Source organism: Oncorhynchus tshawytscha, linkage group LG19 (assembly GCF_018296145.1).
Source record: "Oncorhynchus tshawytscha isolate Ot180627B linkage group LG19, Otsh_v2.0, whole genome shotgun sequence".
Taxonomy (NCBI): domain Eukaryota; kingdom Metazoa; phylum Chordata; class Actinopteri; order Salmoniformes; family Salmonidae; genus Oncorhynchus; species Oncorhynchus tshawytscha.
In genome coordinates, this window is record NC_056447.1 from 4,004,746 (window position 1) to 4,029,466 (window position 24,721).

Below are 24,721 nucleotides of genomic sequence, written 5' to 3' on the forward strand. Positions count from 1 at the left end.
AGTTCCACATTAAGCAGCCTGAGGAATGTTTATCTTTCACCCACTGACACCATATCTCCTATTATTGCCTTATCTACAGATGTCTACTGATCAACGCATGTTATGTTAGCTTTTTTATATCCAGCCCATAGCCATAATATAAATAACCACAACAGTACAACAAACAGTTTTTATTGACATCCCGAACTATGCAAAAAAAATGTACATGTCATTAGGAAATTGTTGTCAGTGAAAGTAACAGAATTTGTAGAAAGATTTAGCTTCACGTGAATCAAACTATTCTTTGAGAATTAAGAACCTATACAAATCTGGCATCAAAAAACACACACTACCACAACGTGTCTTTTCGATGAGAAATACATGAAAACACAGTCAATGGACTAGTGCAACGGAGTCTACACAGTGCAGTCGGAAAGTATTCAGACCTGGACTTTTCCCACATTTTGTTACGTTACAGCCTTATTTTAAACTGGACTACATACCGTTTTTCCTCATCAACCTACACACAATACCACACAGTGACAAAGCGAAAACAGGTTTTTAGAATTTATTGCAAATGTATTAAAAACATTTTTTAAAACAACAGAAATACCTACACTAGCAGCCCGCGGGTGATTTTATTATTGTTGGACATAAAAGACTGAGAACATCAGCAAATCAGCTCCAAGTGATTTGAATTTTGGCAATCTGTTTCAAAAGATTAACATGCATAAAAGAGAGATATACTGTTTGTGATCTAATTCAAATGTAAGCAAGGTTTGAAATTACCCGATTTTTTTGTCAAATGTTATATCGGTTTGGGTTTCTTGCGGTCAATTTGCAGTCTACAAATGATTTGTAATTATATTCCGGCCACCTGATCATCCACTCAAAAAAGTTGATGATCCCTGGTATGTTCATTAGCATGGTCACCTCCCCTGTGTCCTCTCACAGTAGCATAAAGCGCCTAAACACTGATCTAAGGTCAGTTTTGTGGTTTCCCCGGAGGTTAGATCTGAGGATAGTACTCTAGATCTGTGTCCAAGGTGAACCTCTACTGGAGCGGTCATCTCCTCTGCAGGCGAGCTGCCGAGCTTACAGTGTCTCGGAGTCTGAATGGGATGCTGGGGCTGTTCTGGTACTTGGGCTGACTTGGCCGTTTCCTGTGGGAAGTCTTCTTCACTGGTGTTTTCTCTGGTGGCGGGACGTGGATGGGCTTCCATGGGATTGGGTTGTAGAAGCTGGGAGATGGGTACGTTACATTGTCATAACCACCTGGGAGAAGACACAAAATACACTTACTTTACAAAATCAAAGCTTGCTTTAAAATATACATGCACGACTGTACAACTACATGTGTGTGGCAATAAAACATCTTATTGTTACATTTTTTTAATTTACATTTTCCAGAAGGTGAATATGAGATTGAACAACCCTAAACCAGGTGAAGACCGTTATGTTACCTCGTGGGCAGCCGGGTACATTGGGACTGGGTCGGCTCTTGTCCTGGGCACGAAGCCACTCCTTAAAGTTTTCCTCTGCTCTCTGTCTGCGCTCCCTCTCCTGAGCCTCTCTTCTGGCTGCCTCCTCCTGTTACAACACAATTGCCCCAATCTCAGCAGCTGAGCACCTCACAAATCATTTCCAGGGAAACCAAAGCAGTTGTGGTCAGAAAGATTGAAACGCATGTTGAAACGGACATTTCCAGGAATTTGCCACATGAACTGGCATTCAGAGTAACAAACTACTGTATAATGCAATTACATGGTTTAGTTCTGTGTTGCTGAAGATTAGCTAGCAACGACAGAAGAGAGAGAGCACAGGAATATTTAGCAAATGGCTAATATGTCGATCTCTTCCAACAACTGTACTCTAATGTAGAGAGCAAAGCAACAAAACATTTCAGAGATTTTAATTTGTTTACTGTCCTGAATACATTTCTGAATAATTCCACAAGGCTACTGTGAAAGAACCTACCTTCGCTCTCCTCTCGCTCTCCATTTTCTCCAGGTTCTTCCTCCGTAGCCACTCTCTGTACTTCTCCTCTGCTTTCTGTTCAATCTCCCTCTGCTTCTGCTGCTGCCTCTGCATCTCCTTCTGCTCTTTGCTCTCCTTCAGCAACTTCTCCTGCTTCTCCTGGGGGGGATGACAAACAATCACAAAAACATGACTTACCCCTTTAGTTGCAGATATAACATATGCATGAGAAAGCATACAACTGCACTGTTCCTCTCTGAAACTTTGTTAATAACCGAGTCAAAAGAAGGGGGGTTCTTAACCTGTTCTTTCTTCATCTGCAGCCATTCCTGGATCTTCTCCTCCACCACCATCTTCTTCTTCTGCTGCTCTCTCTCCTGTTCCTCATTCCTCTCCCTCAGTAGGCGCTCCTAACAAATAACACTTGTCAGCCCCACAGTCATACTCAATTGCTTCCATGTATAGACATTTGCAACCCTAATTTACAGAAAGGAAAATATCAAATGTTAGAAAAACATAAATGATCACGTTCTGACTCCAATGCTAACAGGAGTTGCCAAACAGAAGAAGAAACTAAAAAGATACGACAGCGCACCTCTTCTGCTTTCTTTTCTATTCTGAGTCTCTCCTCTTTGGCTTTGCAGACCAGCCACCTCTCCCAGGCAGAGAGACATGCCTCTGGATCCTCCGCCTCAGTTACTGCTCTCCTCTCTGGGGGCTTCTGTTGTGGATCATCTCTGAAACACACACGCTCAACTCTGAGCATAACTTTGTGCACAAACCCTACAGTTAAGCCTACTAGAGCTAATTCTGTGTACCCTTCATTCATGCATTTTATTTTACTTCCATTGAAACAGTCTCATCAAATTGTTTAGCGTCATCAACCCTTTTTAATTGCTTGTTGATGAGGGGACCCTAACTAAAGAGCATGTGGCGCGAACAAAAATGTTGCTGACTGTCTGCTGAATCCAGTTGGGTAACACTGCTCGTGTACACCAACCATACCTGATGGGTGAGAGGGGTCTGGCGTCATCACTCTGTGTGGCTGAGGTGTCTATCTGATGTACGTGTTGAGCTGCAGCCAGGTCCTCATCACTCTCATAGCTGTCATGGTAGATGGGGGAGAGCAGAGAGTAGGTGGAGTCGCCTGTTGAGTCATAGTCCACACTCTTGGATCGGTGCAGTTCCCTGCCGCTGTCCTGGTAAGTCTTCAGAGGAGTCGAGCTGAAACTCTTGGAGGTAGAGGCAGGAAAGCTTGACATCTTTCCCCCTGTTATCATACAAACATGTGAATTTTATTTATTTATTTTTGTTAAACGAGCACAAACCATTTTTTAAATGTATTTTGTGGATACTCACTCTAATGTATTGAGCAGTCACAAATAAGGAATGGAGACAAGAGTTAAACAGGAACAGCTATGTAGCGAGCATTATGATGAGCGATCATTGTGATGAACAAGCATTATAATAAACACGCATGGCTACGAAACGGAACCCAAACTGGCTGCGCGCGTGTGCCGTCGTGCGCTATTGTGCATAAATGTATTTTGTTCCACCACACCAAACGCGATCACGACATGCAGGTTAAAATACCAAAACAAACTCTGAACCAATGACATTAATTTGGGGACAGGTCGAAAAGCATTGAACATGTATGGCAATTTAGCTAGTTAGCTTGAACTTGCTAGCTAATTGGTCCTATTCAGCTAGCTTGCTGTTGCTAGCTAATTTGTCCCATTTCGCTAGCTTGCACTTGCTAGCTAATTTGTCCTATTTCGCTAGCTTGCTGTTGCTAGCTAATTTGTCCTATTTAGTTAGCTTGCACTTGCTAGCTAATTTGTCCTATTTAGCAAGCTTGCTGTTGCTAGTTAATTTGTCCTGGGATATAAACATTGAGTTGTTATTTTACCTGAAATGCACAAGGACCTCTACTCCGACAATTAATCCACACATAAAACGGCCAACCGAATCGTTTCTAGTCATCTCTCCTCCTTCCAGGCTTTTTCATCTTTGAATTTATATGGTGATCCATCTAAACTTTCATAGTATTACCATGACAACCGGCAACAAAGTTTGTCTTTCAATCACCCACGTGGGTATAACCAATGAGGAGATGGCACGTGGGTACCTGCTTCTATAAACCAATGAGGAGATGGGAGAGGCAGGACTTTCAGCGCGCGATCTGCGTCAGAAATAGGAATGACTTCTATTTTACATGCTGATCAGACCGGATACGTCGCGTGCACGAGCGACGCAAAATAAATGTAGAAATCCATGTTAGTCAATTATTGCACCCACACTGCTCGAGAGCTTCTACAACGCCAAGGGCTAAAATAGAAGTCCTTCCTATTTCTGCTAGCAACAGCAAGCTATCTAAATAGGACAAATTAGCTAGCAAGTTCAAGCTAACTAGCTAAATTGCCATACATGTTTAATGCTTTTCGACCTGTCCCCAAATTAATGTAATTGGTTCAGAGTTTGTTTTGATATTTTAACCTGCATGTTGTGATCGCGTTTGGTGTGGGGGGACAAAATACATTTATGCACGATAGCGCACGAGCGCAGCTGGTTTGGGTTCCGTGTTAGCCCTTGGCATCGCAGACGCTCGTTGGCGCGCGCGAGCAGTGTGGGACAAATAATTTAATAACATGGATTTCTAAATTTATTTTGCGACGCTCTCGCACGCGACGTGTCCGGTCTGGTCAGCATGTAACGCCCATGAAGCTCCGATTCGAACCCCAATTCACCAGTTCTGCCAGCGTTATTACGTCAACATATGTTCGCTGATCACCATATATGGAGTTCCGCTCAGCAACTATCTTCATTTACTCTCGTAGCGCCCAGTATGTACTTCCAAGAAAGGTCTAAATAAAAATGTACAAGTAACCGGAAAATTCCTCTTCAGCACCTCCAATGTACTGTGTTGAGCTGTTGTAGACTTCTGACCTGTGCGTGGCAGTAATTATTGATTTCCATTGGCATTGTTGGAGGTGCCGAATAAAACATTGTTCAATTGCTTGTAAATGTTGTATTTAGAGCTTTTTGGGAAGTACATACCAGCCGTAACGGGACTAAATTACGATAGTTGCTAAGCGAAACTCGATATTTCGTGATAAACGAACGTATTTTGACATTATAACGCTTGCAGAGTTGGTGAATGGGAGTTTGAACGGAGCGATCTGGGCGTTAGATACTGGTTCAAAGTTATCGTAGCTATTTACAGGGCCCGAGCAGCCCTAGCAGACTATTATTGCAGCTCAGATCAATTATGTTAAAAGGCCCAGACAGCTAGCTAATCCTCAGGCAATAACCTCCCTTGGCACTGGCCAGTTAACGCGATACGTAGCACTGTATGAAGTAGCTACTTACCTACAGACAGTTAGCAAATTAGCTAGTTACTAGCTTGTTTTCCAGCTAGCTAACGTTAGATTCTCATACAATTATGCTTGTCATTAGCAATGCAATAGCATCTAGCTCGACTATCCCAAAAATATGTTGCTTATATGAATCTTTTTACCTAGGTGTTCACGCACCTCTTCCCTTCTGTTTACTTGGTTGTGATTGCAAACAACTTTATTTTCCCATGATACACCACACAATCTCTCACCAATCACTAAGGCGGAACGCGACGCTCCTTGTAGACGCTGAGCGGTATCCATGGTGACATCGTGGAGAAGAGGGTCGTCACGGTCATGAACGTCAGATTTGACTTGTACTAGGTTAGAACTTCCGCAGCAAGCTAGGCTAATTAACGTAGCATTTTAGGATAATTAGGTTAATGGTTAGGTCTATCTAAAATGCAAAAAAAAAAGATCTAATTTTAATTTGAAAAAAGCCGGATCACTTCTTGCGATGACTGTCATAACTATATAGTTAAATTCAAAGGGGCTTAATTGGTATGGGCAACATTGTTTACATTGCCAAAGCAAGTGAAATAAACAACAAAAAACAACAAAATAACAATTATAAATTAACAGTAAACATTGCACTCAAAAAGGTTTAAAGTAAAGACATTTAGAGTGTTATATTGTGCAAATAGTTGTCGTACGAATAGTAGGGGAAGACAAGTAAAGAGATTAATATTGGTTGTATTTACAATGTTGTTTGTGCTCCACTGGTTGCCCTGTTTTCATGGTAACGTGCAGGGTTGGGTAAGTTACTTTCTAAATGTAATCCATTAGTTACGAGTTACCTGTCCAAAATTGTAATCAGTAACATAAATTTTGAATTTACCCATCTCAGTAACATAATCTGATTACTTTCCCCTTAAGAGGCATTAGAAGACAAAAATATAGGTTACCAATTGAACAACATCTATTGCAGGATAAATGAATGTTAAAGTTTACACAGCTGGCCATTTACAGTGGGGCAAAAAATTATTTAGTCAGTCATCAATTGTGCAAGTTCTCCCACTTAAAATATATATACGTTTCCAACAACTTCTGTGTTTTGACACTTCAACTATGACAGACAAAATGAGAAAAGAAAATCCAGAAAATCACATTGTAGGATTTTTAATGAATTTATTTGCAAATTATGGTGGAAAATAAGTATTTGGTCAATAACAAAAGTTTATCTCAATACTTTGTTATATACCCTTTGTTGGCAATGACTGAGGTCAAACATTTTCTGTAAGTCTTCACAAGGTTTTCACACACTGTTGCTGGTATTTTGGCCCATTCCTCCATGCAGATCTCCTCTAGAGCAGTGATGATTTGGGGCTGTTGCTGGGCAACACGGACTTTCAACTCCCTCCAAAGATTTATTGGGTTGAGATCTGGAGACTGGCTAGGCCACTCCAGGACCTTGAAATGCTTCTTACGAAGCCAGTCCTTCGTTGCCCGGGCGGTGTGTTTGGGATCATTGTCGTGCTGAAAGACCCAGCCACGTTTCATCTTCAATGCCCTTGCTGATGGAAGGAGGTTTTCACTCAAAATCTCACGATACACGGCCCCATTCATTCTTTCCTTTACACGGATCAGTCGTCCTGGACACGTCTGGCACTGCAGGATTTGAGTTACTGGCAGCGTAGTGTGTTACTGATGGTAGGCTTTGTTACTTTGGTCCCAGCTCTCTGCAGGTCATTCACTAGGTCCCCCCGTGTGGTTCTGGGATTTTTGCTCACCATTCTTGTGATAATTTTGACCCCACGGGGTGAGATCTTGTGTGGAGCCCCAGATCGAGGGAGATTATCAGTGGTCTTGTATGTCTTCCATTTCCTAATAATTGCTCCCACAGTTGATTTCTTCAAACCAAGCTGCTTACCTATTGCAGATTCAGTCTTCCCAGCCTGGTGCAGGTCTACAATTTTGTTTCTGGTGTCCTTTGACAGCTCTTTGGTCTTGGCCATCGTGGAGTTTGGAGTGTGACTGTTTGAGGTTGTGGACAGGTGTCTTTTATACTGATAACAAGTTGAAACAGGTGCCATTAATACAGGTAACGAGTGGAGGACAGAGAAGCCTCTTAAAGAAGAAGTTACAGGTCTGTGAGAGCCAGAAATCTTGCTTGTTTGTAGGTGACCAAATACTTATTTTCCATCATATTTTGCAAATAAATTCATTAAAAATCCTACAATGTGATTTTCTGGATTTTTTTCTCTCTCATTTTGTCTGTCATAGTTGAAGTGTACCTATGATGAAAATTACAGGCCTCTCATCTTTTTAAGTGGGAGAACTTGCACAATTGGTGGCTGACTAAATACTTTTTTGCCCCACTGTATGGATGCTAAATTTTACTTTATGGGTTGGTTATGTAAGCTTCTTCTAACCCATCGCCTTCTACTACATATAATGATATGATTAAATTATATCTTTACATTAAAAACCAAAGTCTATCATGTCTATCATCTATCATGAATTCCATTTGCTGCATTTGCTATAAGCCTATTGTTGACCTTTAGTTGGTGACACTTTGACATGTTGATTTATATGCAGCTGTTTAAAGGGCAGATCCACAGACTAAACAATAATAAAACGGTCACCCCGTCTCTGTTTTGGTAAAAAAAAACTGAGGGATGGGCCTGGAGAAATGGAACCACTCTCAGATGAATAGACAGAGCTATGGACTGACCATCCATGATGGTTGTTTTAACCATGTTATGCGGCTATACAGTGTTTGTTTACATTTACAATGTTTACAAACATTGGGGGAAAACACGGTTATATATTGGGTTCTCCCGGAGTGTGACAGTTGAACTAAGCTCATGAGGCATTTATAAGTTGTTTTAGACACCTACTAATTCAAACGTTTTTCTTTATTTTTACTATTTTCTACATTGTAGAATAATAGTGAAGACATCAAAACTATGAAATAACACATGGAATCATGTAGTAATCAAAAAAGTGTTAAACAAATCAGAATATGTTTTGTATGAGATTCTTCAAAGTAGCCACCCTTTGCCTTGATGACAGCTTTGCAGTCTTGCACCCTGTCCCCTCAGAACACCCTCAATTCGTCAGGGCATGGACTCTACAAGGTGACAAGTGTTCCACAGGGATGCTGGCCCATGTTGACACCAATGCTTCCCAAAGTTGTGTCAAGTTGACAGTATGTTCCTTGGGTGGTGGACCATGCTTGAAACACACAGGAAACTGTTGAGCGTGAAAAACCCAGCAGCGTTGTAGTTCCTGACACAAACTAGGGCATCTGGCACCTACTACCACGTTCAAAGGCACTTATCTTGCCCATTCACCCTCTGAATAGCACACATACACAATCTATGTCTCAATTGTATCAAGGCTTAAAAATCCTTCTTTAACTCTGCAAAGCTACCTCCAGAACAAGATTCATGACAGAAAACACTAACCTGCGAGCGTGGGGTAGTGATTTTGGTACGAGACAGCCACATCAACACGCCCCCATTCCACTCTACCTCCCAGTAGCTGGTTTCAGACAGAGCCACTTTGCACAGATCCTGGTGATAGTAGGTGAACCTTGTCACTCCATGTTATCTCCTTGTTTCTTTTTTTATATGATTTTATTTGATTTATTACTCAAACAATAACAACCCAACATAAACAAAAGACAATAAACAGACACACAAATTTCAACAAAATGACATCACACCTTCTCAGACCCGCATGTTCCCACCGCAACCATACATGTCTCACAACCACACTACCCATCATCCTTCATCCCCTGGAACATTCTATGCCATATGTGACTTCAAATTGCAATGTTCTATTTTTCTTCGTAGCCCCACACCTTTTCAATACTTAAACGCTGGACAGAGAGAGGGTTGCACATGCTGTGTTGGGATCCACATCCATGCTAGGACTGCAGGAGTCTGTGAAAGAGGTCGTAGAAGATACTGGGCCAGTGCAGTGTGTGTGTGAGTGAGAGAAAGATGGGAGGAGGGAAAGAGCAAGAGAGAAGAGAGAGAGAGGGAGAAAGGGGAAGGTTGAGAGAGACTGAGGGAAGGAGATAGATAAAGAGGGACGGGGAAAGTCCTTGTAAAATACAAAGAGAGATAAATGCACACCTGTCGGAGAAGATGGATCAGATAATCAATTAAAAAAATGTATTACTTTACTCCAAAAGTTTGAAGATGTATTGGTCCTAAAGGTGGAGGAAGGAGACAAGCATTCAAAGACAGGATGAGGTGGGATGAATGAGTACTCACCCTGGTCAGTGAGCAGAGGCAGCAGGTCAGCTGAACTCTAGGAAGGCAGTGTGAGGGCCACCTTCACAGGCTGCAGGGTCATGGAGAGGTCCTGGACAAATGTGTCCGTACTGACATCATCCTGCATTTGGACAATCTGCATAGAGAGAGGAAGGGAAGGAGGGAGAAAGAGGCAGGGACAAAATGGAGAAGGGGAGAGATCAGATCAATTGGAAAATATGATTATGAACAATAAGAAATGTTTTATACCAGACTGTGAGAAGAAACTAACTGTACTTATTTTGCAGCCTGGAGGTAATTTCACTGGGTAATGGTACTGGGTCATCATGGCAATGCGGGTAAGCGCCTCCCTATCTAGCTGTAAGTCCTCCATCCATCTACTTTGTGGATAGATTACTCAGTTCAGTCTCTCTCTCTCTCTCACTCACTCACTCACTTACGAGCTGAAAGGTGAAAACAACTTCAGGAAATAAAAAAAGGGTTTGAACCCCAGCCTTCTAGTACATTTGAAGTAGAAAACACACAGAGCTATCAAGCCTGCACTTCTTCCCAGGGGCTTTGTCAGGATGCGATCCAGCTCGCTGCCAGATCGGTTGATTGCGTCAATGGTTGTGCCTGTTTTCAATCTTTCCGCAAGGTGGCTCAAACTCTCCGTGTTTGGTAAATGCTCAGTACAATGCTCATGTGCTTTCAAATTGGTCCTGATATTATTCCAGAAACTAACAACATCACTGCTCAAATGAGAGTATCTTTTTCCAAAAATGCGACCACAAAAAGAAAAAAGCGGCATCAGCTGTACTTGAATACACAAGCCATGTCCATGTAAGATGGTGCCGACAGATATGCTGCAAATTTGCAGTTATTCGTTTTTTGTGTGTTTTTTCTTACACTATTAACCTCCTGAAGAAGTTGTGTTGTTACATACAGCCGGAAATAACTTTTGGTATTCAGAGCGGCGGTGACTCACCAGCATTACATCCAGGAATACGACTTTCCCGAGCTGGATCCTTTGTTCGTACCACTCAGAGCAATTTAACTTATTCCAGAGGCTGCTCCAAAACACTGCTGGTGGAGAAGAGGTATTCGGAGTGGACTCCTATTCCTACTCAGGAGGCGTGCAAACCATCCACCACTTCTGAGTATATTACTCGCTAATGTTCAGTCTGGATAATAAAGTAGACAAGCTCTGGGCGAGGATCTCCTTCTAGAGAGACATCGGGGATTGCAACATACTCTGTTTCCCTTAAACATGGCTCTCTCGGGATATACTGTCCCCGTCCATACAGACATCTGGGTTCTCAGTACATCGCACAGACAGGAATAAAGAACTCTCCAGGAAGAAGAAAGCCAGGGGTGTATGTTTCATGATTCACTTCTTGGATATAGGGGGCGCTCTTTTAATTTATGGATAAAAAAACATTCCCATTTTAAACAAGATATTTTGTCACGAAAAGATGCTCGACTATGCATATAATTGACAGCTTTGGAAAGAAAACACTCTGACGTTTCCAAAACTGCAAAGATATTATCTGTGAGTGCCACAGAACTGATGCTACAGGCGAAACCAAGATGAAACTTCAAACAGGAAATGAGCAGAATTTTTGAGGCTCTGTTTTCCATTGTCTCCTTATATGGCTGTGAATGTGCCCTGAACGAGCCTATGCTTTCTGCCGTTTGCCCAAGGTGTCTGCAGCATTGTGACGTATTTGTAGGCATATCATTGGAAGATTGGCCATAAGAGACTACATTTACCAGGTGTCCGCCCGGTGTCCTTTGTCTAAATTGGTGCTTCAAGTTCTTCAAAGGTAAATGATTTTATTTGAATGCTTTTCTTGTTTTTGTGAAAATGTTGCCCGCTCAATGCTAATGCTAAATGCTATGCTAGCTATCAATACTGTTACACAAATGCTTGTTTTGCTATGGTTGAAAAGCATATTTTGAAAATCTGAGATGACAGTGTTGTTAACAAAAGGCTAAGCTTGAGAGCTAGCATATCAATTTCATTTCATTTGCGATTTTCATGAATAGTTAACGTTGTGTTATGCTAATGAGCTGCGGGGATAATTACACTCCTGGATACAGGTTTTTTTCGTAGCTAAACGTGATGAACAAAACGGAGCGAATTGTCCTAAACAAATAATCTTTTTGGAAAAACTGAACATTTGCTATCTAACTGAGAGTCTCCTCCTTGAAAACATCTGAAGTTCTTCAAAGGTAAATGATTTTATTTGAATGCTTTTCTTGTTTTTGTGAAAATGTTGCATGCTGAATGCTACGCTAAATGCTACGCTAGCTATCAATAATCTTACACAAATGCTTGTTTTGCTATGGTTGAAAAGCATATTTTGAAAATCTGAGATGACAGTGTTGTTAACAAAAGGCTAACCTTGAGAGCTAGCATATTTATTTAATTTCATTTGCGATTTTCATGAATAGTTAACGTTGCGTTATGGTAATGAGCTTGAGGCTGTATTCACGATCCCTGATCCGGGATGGCTAGAATCAAGATTAACTACTCATGGTGTGATTGTGATAACATACAGAAACTCAAGTCCTTTTCTTCACCGACCGAGAATACCTCAAACAAATGCCGACCGTATTACCTCCCAAGAGAATTCTCTTCGGTCATAGTCACAGCCGTGTATTTTCCCCCTCAAGCCGATAACACGACGGCCCTCAAAGAGCTACACTGGCCTTTATGCAAACTGGAAACCACATATCCTGAGGCTGCATTTATTGTAGCTGGGGATTGAAACAAAGTAAATTTGAGGAAAATACTACTGAAGTTCTACCAACACATTGACTGTAGTACTTGCCCTGGTAAAACATTGGACAACTGCTACTCAACTTTTGTAAATGCATAGGCCCTCCCTTTGGCAAATCTGAGCATGACTCCATTTTTCTCCTCCCTTCCAATAGGCAGAAACTCAAACAGGAAGTGCCCGTGCTAAGGTCTATTCAATGCTGGTCTGACCAATTGGAATCCATACTTCAAGATTGTTTTGATCACACGGACTGGGATATGTTCCAGGTAGTCTCTGAGAATAACATCGATGACTGAGTTCATCAGGAAGTGTATAGGAGATGGTGTTCCCACTGTGACTATTAAAACCTACCAAAACCAGAAACCGTGGATAGATGGCAGCATTCGTGCAAAACTGAAAGTGTGAACCATCGCATTTAACCATGGCAAGGTGACTGGGAATATGGCCGAACACAAACAGTGTAGTTATTCCCTCCGTAAGGCAATCGAACAGGCAAAACATCAGTACAGAGACAAAGTGGAGTCGCAATTCAATGGTTCAAACACAAGACGTATGTGGCAGGATCTACAGACAATCACAGACTACAAAGGGAAAACCACAGACATCTAACTTCCAAACAAGCTAAACACCTTCTTCGCCCGCTTTGAGGATAACAGTGCCACCGACACAGCCCGCTATCAAGGACTGTGGGCTCTCGTTCTCCGTGGCCGAGGTGAGTAAGCATTTAAACGTGTTAACCCTCGCAAGGCTGTCGGCACAGACGGCATCCAAAGTCGCATCCTCAGAGAATGCGCACACCAGCTGGCTGTAGTGTTTACGGACATATTAAATCTCTCCCTGTCACAGGGTCAGTGTTTTTTGACTATTGTTTCTTCAGGTTTCTACTGGAGGGCACCATTACCCTGTCTTCTAGTTTCCAGGTTACCCTGATTAATGGTTATTGAATTCACCTGGTTGCCTTGTATTTAGGTTCCTCTGTTGGCCTGGATCCTTGCTTAGGTCTTTTCTTAGTGTGCCCTTGTGCGGTTGCTTTGTTATGACTAAGTAAAGTTATGGATTTACCCTTACCTCTGCCTGCTATGTTTCTGTGCGCCTGGGTTCGAGTTGGTACTAGCATTATTGTCACACTCCCTATTCCAGTCTGCTGTCCGCACTTGCTTCAAGATGTCCACCATTGTTCCTGGACCCAAGAAAGCAAATGTAACTGAATTAAATGACTATCGCCACATAGCACTCACTGTCATTATGAAGTGCTTTGAGAGGCAAGTTAAGGATCATATCACCTTTACCTTACCTGACAACCTAGACCAGGGGTGGACAACTCCAGTCCTCGAGGGCATGATTGGTGTCACACTTTTATTCCATCCTGAGCAAACACAGCTGATTCATCAAATTGCGTTCTAAACTGAAGATTATGATTAGGTGATTATTCGAGTCAGGTGTGTTAGCTGGGGCAAAACTATGAGACCAATCAGGCCCTCGAGGACTGGAATTGTCCACCCCTGCCCTAGAACCTCTTCAATTTGCTTACCGCCCCAATAGATCCACAGACGATGCAATCGCCATCACACTGCACACTGCCCTATCCCATCTGGACAAGAGGAATACCTATGTAAGAATGCTGCCCTGTGCAACTGGGTCCTGGACTTTCTGACAGGCTGCCCCCAGGTGGTGAAGGAAGGACACAACACTTCCACTTTGCTGACCCTCAACATAGGGGCCCCACAAGGGTGCGTGCTCAGCCCCCTCCTGCACTCCCTGTTCACCCATGACTGTGTGGCCATGCACGCCTCCAACTCAATCATCAAGTTTGCAGATGACACAACAGTAGTAGGCCTGATTTCCAACAATGTCAGAGAGAGATTTACACGGTTATCAAAAGCTCACGCCAGGGTTAAGCCTACACCAAACACAGCCCTTATTTTAAGTGTTTCTAAAATCCCCTCTGGGAAAAATGTAATGGTGGAAAAATTATTGGAACCATTTCCCTGTTATACCGCTAGGTTTTATGGGTATTATGACTAATACCATGTTACAGGGAAACACAAGTACTTCTTACGTCTTCACTATTCATGTTAATAAATTATTCTGTCAATTTAAACTAAGCAAACTGCTAAATCGTTCAGTTTACATCTTGCCTACATCTTGCCTAGGCTACTGTAGGCTATCTGAAATTAGATGTAGGCCTATCAGGGGCTATAAGCTACCTGCATCTAGCTAAGATTCTAATTAGGCAAAGTTTAATCAGTTATCATAAACCGAGATTTGAGTCTATAGCCTATGTATATTTGTCATTGTGTAATTGTGAATTTGTCTCCCCAGTGTCTGTTGGAAAGCCAACTGAACCAGGTTTTCCTCCAGGATTCTGCATGTGCTTTACTCTATTCTGTTTATTTTTATCAAAAAAAAACTCCCTAGTCCTTACTGATGATTAGCATATCCATAACATGATGTATCCACCAACATGCTTGAAAATATGAAGAATGGTACTCAGTTTTTGAATTGCAACAAACATTAGGATACCTAGTCAGTTGCACAACTGTATGCATTCAACCGAAATGTGTCTTCTGCATTTAACCCAACCCCTCTGAATCAGAGAGGTGCGGGGGGGCTGCCTTAATCAACGTCCATGGCGCCCAAGGAGTAGTTGTTGTTGGGGGTTAACTACCTTGCTTATGGGCAAAATGGGAGTTTTTGTCACCTTGCCGGCTGGTAATTAGATTCAGCGACCTTTCAGTTACTGGCCCAATGCTATAAACCACTAGGCTACCTGCCGCCCATACGCTTTGTATTCAGGACAAAAAGTTATTTTCTTTGACACATTTTTTGCAGTATTACTTTAGTGCCTTATTGCAAACATGATGCACATTTTGGAATATTTGTTATTCTGTACAGGCTTCCTTCTTTTCACTCTTGTCATTTATGCTAGTATTGTGGAGTAATGTTGATCAATTTCTTCAAAAGACAATCAGGTCTATACAATTATCAAACGTATATATTGGTAGTAGAAAGGAAACACAGACTCCTTGTTTGACTATTAGGATTCTCCTTTAGTAGTACAATTGTATGGCAGAAGTTGGTAGAGTACGGTATATGATAGCTCTCCCCAGGTTCTGCGAGGCGTCTAAGACCTCCTGCAACTTATATAGTTATAGGTTCATAACAAGGTGACATTTCACAACAGAGAAGTCTAAGCATCTTCTGCCAAGTGGCGGTTGCCATCAGGCCTGCGGTGGCCTTGTGTTCTCAAAAAACCAATCGGATTCTCAGAACGTCAGACAGTCACGGTGGGACCCAGACAGGAGGAGTATGAGCTTAGGCGGTTTCCGCCATCTGATAGTGTCTGCAGGGCATATCACTCAAGTCAGGTTTTAACACACACACAGAGGTCTTCTGAGAGGAGACCTTACAGTTCATCATAACACAATTTATTAACCCTTTAAAAGGTATGAGGCCTTGGTTTAACCCCTTCAATAACTACAATATTTTTGATCCATCCTCAGTTATCTCCTGTCACAGCCATTAAACTGGTGAAATTCCTGAGCGGTTTCCTTCCTCTCCGGCAACTGAGTTAGGATGGACACCTGTATATCTTTGTAGTGATTGCGTGTAATCCAAAGTGTAGTTAATAACTTCACCATACTCAAAGGGTTATTCTTTTTTTTTTTTTTTTATCTACCAATAGGTGCCCTTCTTTGCGAACCATTGGAAAACCTCCCTGGTCTTTGTGGTTGAATCTGTGCTTGAAATTCACTGCTCAACTGAGGGATAATTGTATGTGTGGGGTAGATTGGGCAGTTAAACATTATTATTTCATACAGAATAAGCCCATGCAACATATGTGACTTGTTATGCACATTTATATTCCTGAACTTATTTAGACTTGCCATAACAAAAGTGTTGAATACTCATTAAGGCGATTCTTTTTTTTTCTTTCTACATTTTTTCAAACATAATTCCACACATTAAGGGGAATTGTGGGTAGATCAGTGACACAAAATATAAATGTCATCATTTTAAAATTCAGTCTGTTACACAACAAACTGTGGAAAAGGTCGAGGCGTGTGAATACATTCTGAAGACATTGTATATTTACCATTTGTGAGTGTGTGATATGGGGGTTGACCGTCTATACTCGGTTGCCTTCGCATTACCACTCAAATTATCCCATGGTGAAAGTTGATGGGAGATTATGGGGGGGTACCTGAAAAAGAGCTGGTTGGATAGAGAGTCATTTCATGCTAATTTATTAAATTATGCCCATATGTATATGCAAATGAGTTATTTTCAAACTTTATTATTCTATCAATATGACAGAACGTATAAAAGGGCCATATGTGGTTTAAAAATGTTGGCATGTATTTTCGATATTTGACATTCAGTCCCACCAATGTCTGAATTCTACTGATTTTCTGTCTCTCATAGAATTATTTGCTATAATACAGTCCATATTTGACAGATTTTTTTTTTCTCATTAAAAATGGTTAAGTATCTTACTCCATTATGCAGCTGTTACAATTATCAGAACTGTATTTTGGACCTTTTTGATCCATTTTGACGACCGTTGCTGATGTTGATAGGGGGTCTGTCTGCATTAAGGTGATTCATTTCTATAGCCAATAAAATATAGCCTGTCCAACTTCAGGTAACTTCTACCCAAACACACTGCATTAAGGTGATTCATTTCTATAGCCAATAAAATATAGCCTGTCCAACTTCAGGTAACTTCTACCCAAACACACTGCATTAAGGTGATTCATTTCTATAGCCAATAAAATATAGCCTGTCCAACTTCAGGTAACTTCTACCCAAACACACTGCATTAAGGTGATTCATTTCTATAGCCAATAAAATATAGCCTGTCCAACTTCAGGTAACTTCTACCCAAACACACTGCATTAAGGGAATCTGGAGCATTTCTTCTTCACATTCATGGCCATAAATACTCTGGTGTTCTGGTGGATATCTTACAGTTACAATATGAGAACCTCTCTTCATCAGTCTGTCAAATTTGAGAATTCCTTTGACCACATGTAACATTGAATTTAAATGGCTATCAATCTAGTCATTGCATGATTGTGTCCCACTTGGTGTTGATTCTTCACAAAAAAATACAGTTTTATATCTTTATGTTTGAAACCTGAAATGTGGCAAAAGGTCGCAAAGTTCAAGGGGGCCGAATACTTTCGCAAGGCACTGTATAAGGTACCAGGTCTGGCGAGAAGAGGGCAGAAGTGATGTCACTGGACAGAATAGAGACAGACAACTCCCAACAAATCACTCACTTTTAATGAACTAATATAGAGTAGTGCCTGGTATACATACATTACTATATGGTAAGGCAGAGTTATGGCTAGAAAAGTACAAAGTGACCGGTATACTAACCTACTTACATCGCAAAGTCTAAACACATTGTCTTTTGGTTGGCATTGAATATGTTGAACAGCAGCTGAACTTATTGTTCGCTGTACACACAGGGAGTATGATTGATGACAATCAACACGGCTTTTTCAAAGTTTCCAAAAAGTACACAAATAACCATCCCACTTTACAATGTGTTCCTGATACTTTTCTATTTGCACAGTCGTTCCATAGGGAAGTACTGTAATCTACGTTCATATTTTACACCGTACATAAAGTCAGTTACTACTCAAAAATGGTGTCAGTATCCTCACAGATGAACCAACCCCAAACCCAGGGTAGAGGGGCCGAGTGAACGTGGTCTTGACTCCGTGGAGGAGGGTCATGGTGTCTGAGACAGTCACGCTGTAAAAGGACAGAGTTCCTGCCCTGTGGTCCAGGTACACTCCGACTCTGGAGTCTGAGCGGATGGCAGGGATAGGGGTCTCTCTACCATTATGGTAGAAACAGCATCTAGATGCAGAGCAGTACAACCTCCAGGACTGGTCATTAGCACCAAACCAACACTCATGACCACTTCCTCTCCTGCTGATCCCTTTATATGAGACGGCTACATCAACCTCCACCCCGGTCCACTCTACCTCCCAGTAGCAGGGTTCAGACACACTCCAGACACCCTCTTTACACAACACCTGTTTCCAGTGGCTAAATCTATGTTCATGGTTGGGATAGGTCTGGATCTTATGACTCCTGGTCACCTTTCTGTTCCCCTCAGACAGACACAGGAGTTGATTTGCTGTGTTGGGATCCAATGTCAGCGGGCAGCAGTCTACGAAGAGGAAAAATAGTGTACATTTTATTTATTTATTTAAAGACTCTGTGAATTTAAGGGTATTTTATTGACAAGCCAGTCAACCAATCTCTGCTCCCATATGTTGGCCAATCACCTTCTTGGCGCTCTTCCCTTGGGTGTTAGGGGAGTTTTATTTTCTCAAAAAGAGCGGGACATGGGCATACAGGAGAAGAGATGACCTAGTCAAGTTGATAAGTGCAGCCACAACTCTGAGTGGGCTTAGTGTTTGAATAACATATTCATGCTACCATTTGGTTTTCGCCTTCTATTCATTGCTTAATAAATGTTAACAATGTAGAAATGTTTTTCTTTCTGAACTCTAGTTTTAACTATGCTTTGTTGAAAGGGGGGAACAAAAACAGTGACTTTGGAGGTGACTACAGGTATTTGAATAAAGATCGGAGAAAGCAACTACTTTTTCAAACTATTTGAATACAGATCTCAGGAAGTTACTACTTTTCTGAAACTATTGAATTAGCTGCCTTCAACTAATGGCATGTCTGCATCTGGAACTGCATGTTGAAGATGGAAATAGAATGAGTAGAGCACACACACAATCTACTATACTATTCCAAGACGTGCATCTGTTGGTCACAGATACTGTACCTTTACAACAAAAAGGTAGGTGTGGATCAGAATACCCGTCGGTAACTGGTGTGACCACCATTTGCCTCATGCAGCATGACATCTCCTTCGCATAGAGTTGATCATACTGTTGATTGTGGAATGTTGTCTCACTCCTCTTCAAATGGCTCTGTGAAGTTGCTGGATATTGGCGGAAAATGGAACACGCCGTCGTACACGTTGATCCATAGCATCCCAAACATGCTCAATGGGTGACATGTCTGGTGAGTGTGCAGGCCATGGAAGAACTGGGACATTTTCAGCTCCCAGGAATTGAGTACAGATCCTTGCGACATGGGGCCGTGCATTATCATGCTGAAACATGAGGTGATGACAGTGAATGAATTGCAGGTCAACGGGCCTCAGGATCTCATCATGGTATCTCTGTGCATTAAAATTGCAGTCGATCAAATGCAATTGTGTTCGTTGTCCGTAGCTTATGCCTGCCCATACCATAACCCCACCATGGGGCACTCTGTTCACAATGTTGACATCAGCAAACTGCTCACCCACGTGGTCTGCAGTTGTGAGGACGGTTGGACGTACTGGAAAATTCTTTAAGAAAGCGATTTTGGAGGCAGACTTATGGCAAAGAAATTAACATTTTAAAAAATTCTGGTAACAGCGCTGGTGGACATTCCTGCATTCAGCATGCCAATTGCACTCCCTCAAAAGTTGGGACATCTCACCAAGAGGGACGTAAACAGATTTGTGCACATTTTAGAAAGCTTTTTTGTGCGTATGGAACATTTCTGGTATCTAATATTTCAGCTCATGAAACATGGGACCAACACTTTACATGTTACGTTTATATTTTTGGTCAGTGTATACACACACAGTACCAGTCAAAAGTTGACACACCTACTCATTCAGGGGTTTCTTTATTTTTTAACCAAAAAGGTGTTAAATCAAATAGCCACCCTTTGCCTTGATGACAGCTTTGCACACTCTTGGCATTCTCTCAACCAGCTTCATGAGGAATGATTTTCCAACAGTCTTGAAGGAGTTCCAACATATGCTGAGCACTTGTTGGCTGCTTTTCCTTCACTCTGCAGTCCAACTCATCCCAAACCATCTCAATTGGGTTGAGGTCAGGTGATTGTGGAGGCCAGGTCATCTGATGCAGCACTCTAGTACTCTCCTTGATCAAATAGCCCTTACACAGCCTGGAGGTGTGTTGGGTCATTGTCATGCATGCATGCATGCATGCATGCATGCATGTATGCATGCATGGGCCTCGTTTTACCCTAATACAAGGGCCTGAAACTCATACAATCCACATCAAATTGAACCAAATCCACATTCATCATTATCATATTTCCCAGCATGCTCTATATAAACCATATTCAACTACCTCAAGTATTTGTAAAGTTGGTTATCTTCAAATAAACTACAAAATAAAACTATTTTCTGCCCAGGTCTGGTTGGAGAGAAACATTTTAAGCATCTGTTTGGTTCTTATTGGACCACCTGTGGTGGGTCAGATCCCTAACAGTCAGTGTTGTATAGCAGTCAGTGTTGTATAGCAGTCAGTGGTGTATGAGTATATAGCAAGTGAGGTCTCAGAAGCTGACCACTCAGAATGGTTCCAGCTACCTGCTTTTTTTACAAAGTGAGTGAACATGCATTGTGCGCGTGTGCTTTACTTACATTCTAAGAACTCCTCTCTGGTCTTGGGCTCAGAAGGGCAAATGTTTGGAACTTTAGTCACTATAGGACACAGGCACAACCATCATTAGGAGGTATGCAACCAGTTTCAGGAGGGCAACGTCACTCAGCGACGCTAACCTAGCCATCAACGGTACAAACACCACAAATCATACTGCATGCATCTCTACAGAAGACACAATAGCAAACATACAAGAGCACTTATGAGCTCGAAATATGCCTTCTACCAACCTTTCCCGTATATTCTGTCCATTTCCTCCTTGCAGATGTCTTGTAGTCGCTCTTTCAGTTCAGTGACAAATTTCTTCACGTGCTCAAAGGTGACAATGATGCTGGGTGTGCCCTCAGATCCAAGAGGGACACAGAGAGACTGGAAATGCTACGACATTGAGAAAGGCTACGGTTACTTTATTTCAGCACATTTCACTTGTGAAAGAGTTCTAGACCTAGTCATTGAAAAGTCATTTGTGAGTGACATTTAAGTTAGAGATGTCACCTGGAGGAAATGGATATGATCTTCTGTTTGTGACAGGTACTTTAGCTCAGCATCTCTCCTCCTCAGTCCAGCGACCTCTTGCTCCAGTTGCTTCAGATGCCTTTTAGCTCGACTCACTTGAGCCTTCTCTTGGGCACTGATCAGCTCCTTCACCTCAGAGCGCCTTTTCTCAACGGAGTGGATGAGCTCAGTCAAGGTCCTCTCGCTGTCAAACAATTCAGCTTGTGCAGAGCGCTGTTAGGACACAGAAGAGGGGATCCAGTTCAACCACCCTATATTCACTTAGCTTTCATCGGGACCCCAGACTGCCGCGAGTGTAATTAAAATGTTCCCCACGCTCACCTTCAGAGAGTCCACAGCCTGTCTCAGCTCCTGCATCTCCTTCTCTCTCTCCTGGATTCTCTGCTGAGATTTCAGATTATTTCCCACCAACTGCTTCTGCAGAGAATATTATCATATGCATAACCGAGTCAAGGAACGGAACCTGAAAAGACCGATCTTTTTCAAGGAATCGAAACAGAACCGGGCCAAAGTGATCTCTCGTGTTCCCGGAAGTGGAACCGTTATTTTCAAATCTTGAGAGCAGCATAATGTTATTTTTTGTTTCTAATGTCTAGTATATAATGCTGTAATTCAGTGAAATGTATGATGCTAGTAATGGCAGAAGCACATTTCTATTCACGCCATGATGTTCAGCGCTACAAGCCAAGACCCTTTCGTGTCCACACCTCTCTGGCTCTCTCACCCCCTTGAAATTTGAGCTGCATCTCGCTCTCAAACATCTGACTCATCAAGCGTGCAACCACTAGTTTAACCGTCTGAAAGCTATTGTCCGCTCAAATGGGTTGGGCGTCGCACTGATTGGATGATCCCTTTCCAAATTGAACCTCATCATTCTGTTTTGTATGAGGAACCAGGGACATCGACCTACCAGATGAAGCATGTTAAAAACAGGTTATGTCCAAATTATTTTTGCGAGTTATAATGTCTCTACTCTGCTTCTTACGCATATTCTCACTCGCTGGTCTGGATGCCAGGCTAAAAGAGATGAACACATGTATTGTGTGATTTGACTGTTCTCATCTTTACCTGTTTTTCAGTCCTTTCTTCTGCAGCGGCGACTATATCATGGCCTTTATGATCATCAATCACACACAGCAGACAGATACATTGCTGATCGGTACGACAGTAAACCTCCAGCAGTTTGTCATGGCGAGTGCAAATCTTCTCCTGTAGTCTAGTGGCATCAATCAACTTGTGTTTTTTTCCTTGGTTGAGGTCATTGTGAAGTTTTAGGTGAGTCGCACAGTAAGAGGCAAGACACAGCAGACAGGACTTGACAGCTTTGAGTTTTCTCCCAGCGCAGATGTCACACCCCACATGTAAAGGTCCAGCATAACAGTAAGCAGGAGGAGTAGCTTGGAGTCCTGTCATCTTCAGTTTCTCCACCAATTCGTTCAGTAGAGTATTTTTCCCCAGAACAGGTCTTGGGGTGAAGGTCTGCCTGCACTGGGGACAGCTGTAGACACCTTTCCCATCATCCTGATCCCAGCTTTCTTTAATGCAGCCCATACAGTAACTGTGTCCACAGGCAGTAGTCACTGGATCCTTCAGTGGATCCAGACAGATTGAACAGGTAATCAAATCCTTATCAAAAACAGCTTCTGCCATGGTGAAACACACCCTATCAGACTGAGCAGCAGAGTCAGAGAGAGGTACTTGTTTCCCGGTTTAATGGTTTGTTCTGAGCAGTAGGTGTGGCTTCCACTGAATTCGAAACTTGGCTTTTGGCCTGGATCTGAGAGTGATCCATAAAATCAGTGTCTGGCCAGCAGAGGGCATCAGAATCCCTATTCGTCAAGTACAGTTCATTGACTTGGTGAGTAGGCGCTGCCAGCAATAGACAGTGTACTAACAGAATACAGACAGTCAACATACTTACAGTAAACATAACATTCTGGAGTAGAAGATGATTTAGTGAGGATATACAATTTACAGAGGGGATATGCAGAGGAAAGGATGCTGCCTTAACAAATATATACAGTGCATATAGTGTAGTGTAAACGCAGTATACTGCAGGTTATTGATGGCAAGGTGCAGTGTTCGGCTCAAATACAAAGTCTCTTAATCCCCATGATATGAGGTCTGTCAGAAGTTTCAATTAGAACCTGACCAATACATCGCATCACAGACAATCGGCCTATATCGGCATTTTTAACGCTATATCGGTCGATAATTCCACCAGTAACTGCTATATCGGCATTTTTAACGCTATATCGGTCGATAATTCCACCAATAACTGCTATATCGGCATTTTTAACGCTATATCGGTCGATAATTCCACCAATAACTGCTATATCGGCATTTTTAACGCTATATCGGTCGATAATTCCATCAATAACTGATATTCCATAAATAGCTGATCTGAACGGCTTGTGGCCATTCTCATGTCATTCTTGTCACAATGTAAGAAATCAACATTGACTCACAACCAGAAAATAAATTCTGATGAAGGGTCAAATTGGTGTAAAATCCTTAATCTGTGTCGCATTAAGATCATCAGCGTGCTGAAGTTTCTTTTCATTACAACCAGAGATAATGGTCTTCTCAGAATGATCACTTGGGGCTATTAATCTAACCCTTTTCAATGTGGCAAGGGAGCACGTTTTATTCTGTTCTGGACACGTCTCCCCAATAGCTAAAACCCCATAACTTCTGTGCATGTGCTACGGAACAACACTCAGCTAGTTTCAGAAATCCCATATCTATGGCTGGAACATTGGTCCACTGTGGGAGGCAACCCGTCTGATGCTCCGCCTCTTCTAAAAGTTAACAAAAAACCTCCAGCTTTTAATGTGTTGTTGGGGGGGGTCATATTTCAAGTATTTTTAAACAAACCAAATAATATAATTTAACATTCAAGTTGTTGCGTAACATTTATCGTAATCATGATACAGATAAACACTTAGAATGCTTAAGTTAGCCACTTCACCGAGGGGTAATTTACAATGTAGCCTAGTACTCGAGCTCAAGTCATCCCAACAAAATAAAATGCATATCCGAGAAACAATGGAAAACAATAATACTGAACTCTTCCATGCAGCAACTCACACATTTTGCATGTTAGGAAAAAAAAGGGGAAAAAAGTCAATAAATGGGGAATGGGTATCTCAAGCTGATCTGAATGTTTGCGGCCATTCTCATTATGTCACAATGTAAGAAATCAACATTAGCAGCATATTTCTTGGACAACTGCTCTTCTGAATGGCAATTTAGGAGAATTCAGTGTGGAAAATGACACTTTCATTTCCCTGCTGTAAAACAGTATATCAGCAGCTATATCTGTATCGGTAAGTTTTGTCCCCCCAAAAATCGGA

General features: G+C 41.9%; 2 protein-coding genes across 7 annotated transcripts; both read right to left on the bottom strand.

Moving 5' to 3' along the window:
• Positions 1–155: 155 nt before the first annotated feature.
• LOC112218239 (coiled-coil domain-containing protein 34) lies at positions 156–5,675 on the bottom strand. Of its 4 annotated transcripts, none has more exons than XM_024378870.2 (7): positions 5,564–5,675; positions 2,962–3,226; positions 2,552–2,693; positions 2,259–2,366; positions 1,957–2,115; positions 1,443–1,569; positions 156–1,254 (listed from the first exon to the last, which is right to left on the bottom strand). In XM_024378870.2, exons 1-7 carry the CDS (start codon positions 5,613–5,615, stop codon positions 1,046–1,048), a joined length of 1,062 nt encoding a protein of 353 aa, XP_024234638.1. In that variant the 5' UTR covers positions 5,616–5,675; the 3' UTR covers positions 156–1,045. The 4 variants fall into 4 exon arrangements, with proteins under 4 accessions (XP_024234638.1, XP_024234639.2, XP_024234640.1 ...); XM_024378871.2 differs by having other exon boundaries at positions 5,474–5,620; XM_024378872.2 differs by lacking the exon at positions 5,564–5,675 and adding an exon at positions 5,490–5,562.
• Positions 5,676–8,713: 3,038 nt separating this feature from the next.
• Positions 8,714–24,626, bottom strand: LOC112218247 (tripartite motif-containing protein 16). 3 transcript variants are annotated; one of them, XM_024378886.2, is made up of 7 exons: positions 22,434–24,626; positions 21,687–21,782; positions 21,345–21,578; positions 21,080–21,227; positions 20,831–20,890; positions 9,578–9,713; positions 8,714–9,436 (listed from the first exon to the last, which is right to left on the bottom strand). In XM_024378886.2, the coding sequence occupies exons 1-6, from the start codon at positions 23,013–23,015 to the stop codon at positions 9,694–9,696; spliced, it is 1,140 nt and encodes a 379-aa protein (XP_024234654.1). In that variant the 5' UTR covers positions 23,016–24,626; the 3' UTR covers positions 8,714–9,436; positions 9,578–9,693. The 3 variants fall into 3 exon arrangements, with proteins under 3 accessions (XP_024234654.1, XP_024234652.1, XP_024234653.1); XM_024378884.2 differs by lacking the exons at positions 8,714–9,436; positions 9,578–9,713 and adding an exon at positions 17,614–18,532; XM_024378885.2 differs by lacking the exons at positions 8,714–9,436; positions 9,578–9,713; positions 22,434–24,626 and adding exons at positions 17,614–18,532; positions 22,073–22,378.
• Positions 24,627–24,721: the final 95 nt, after the last annotated feature.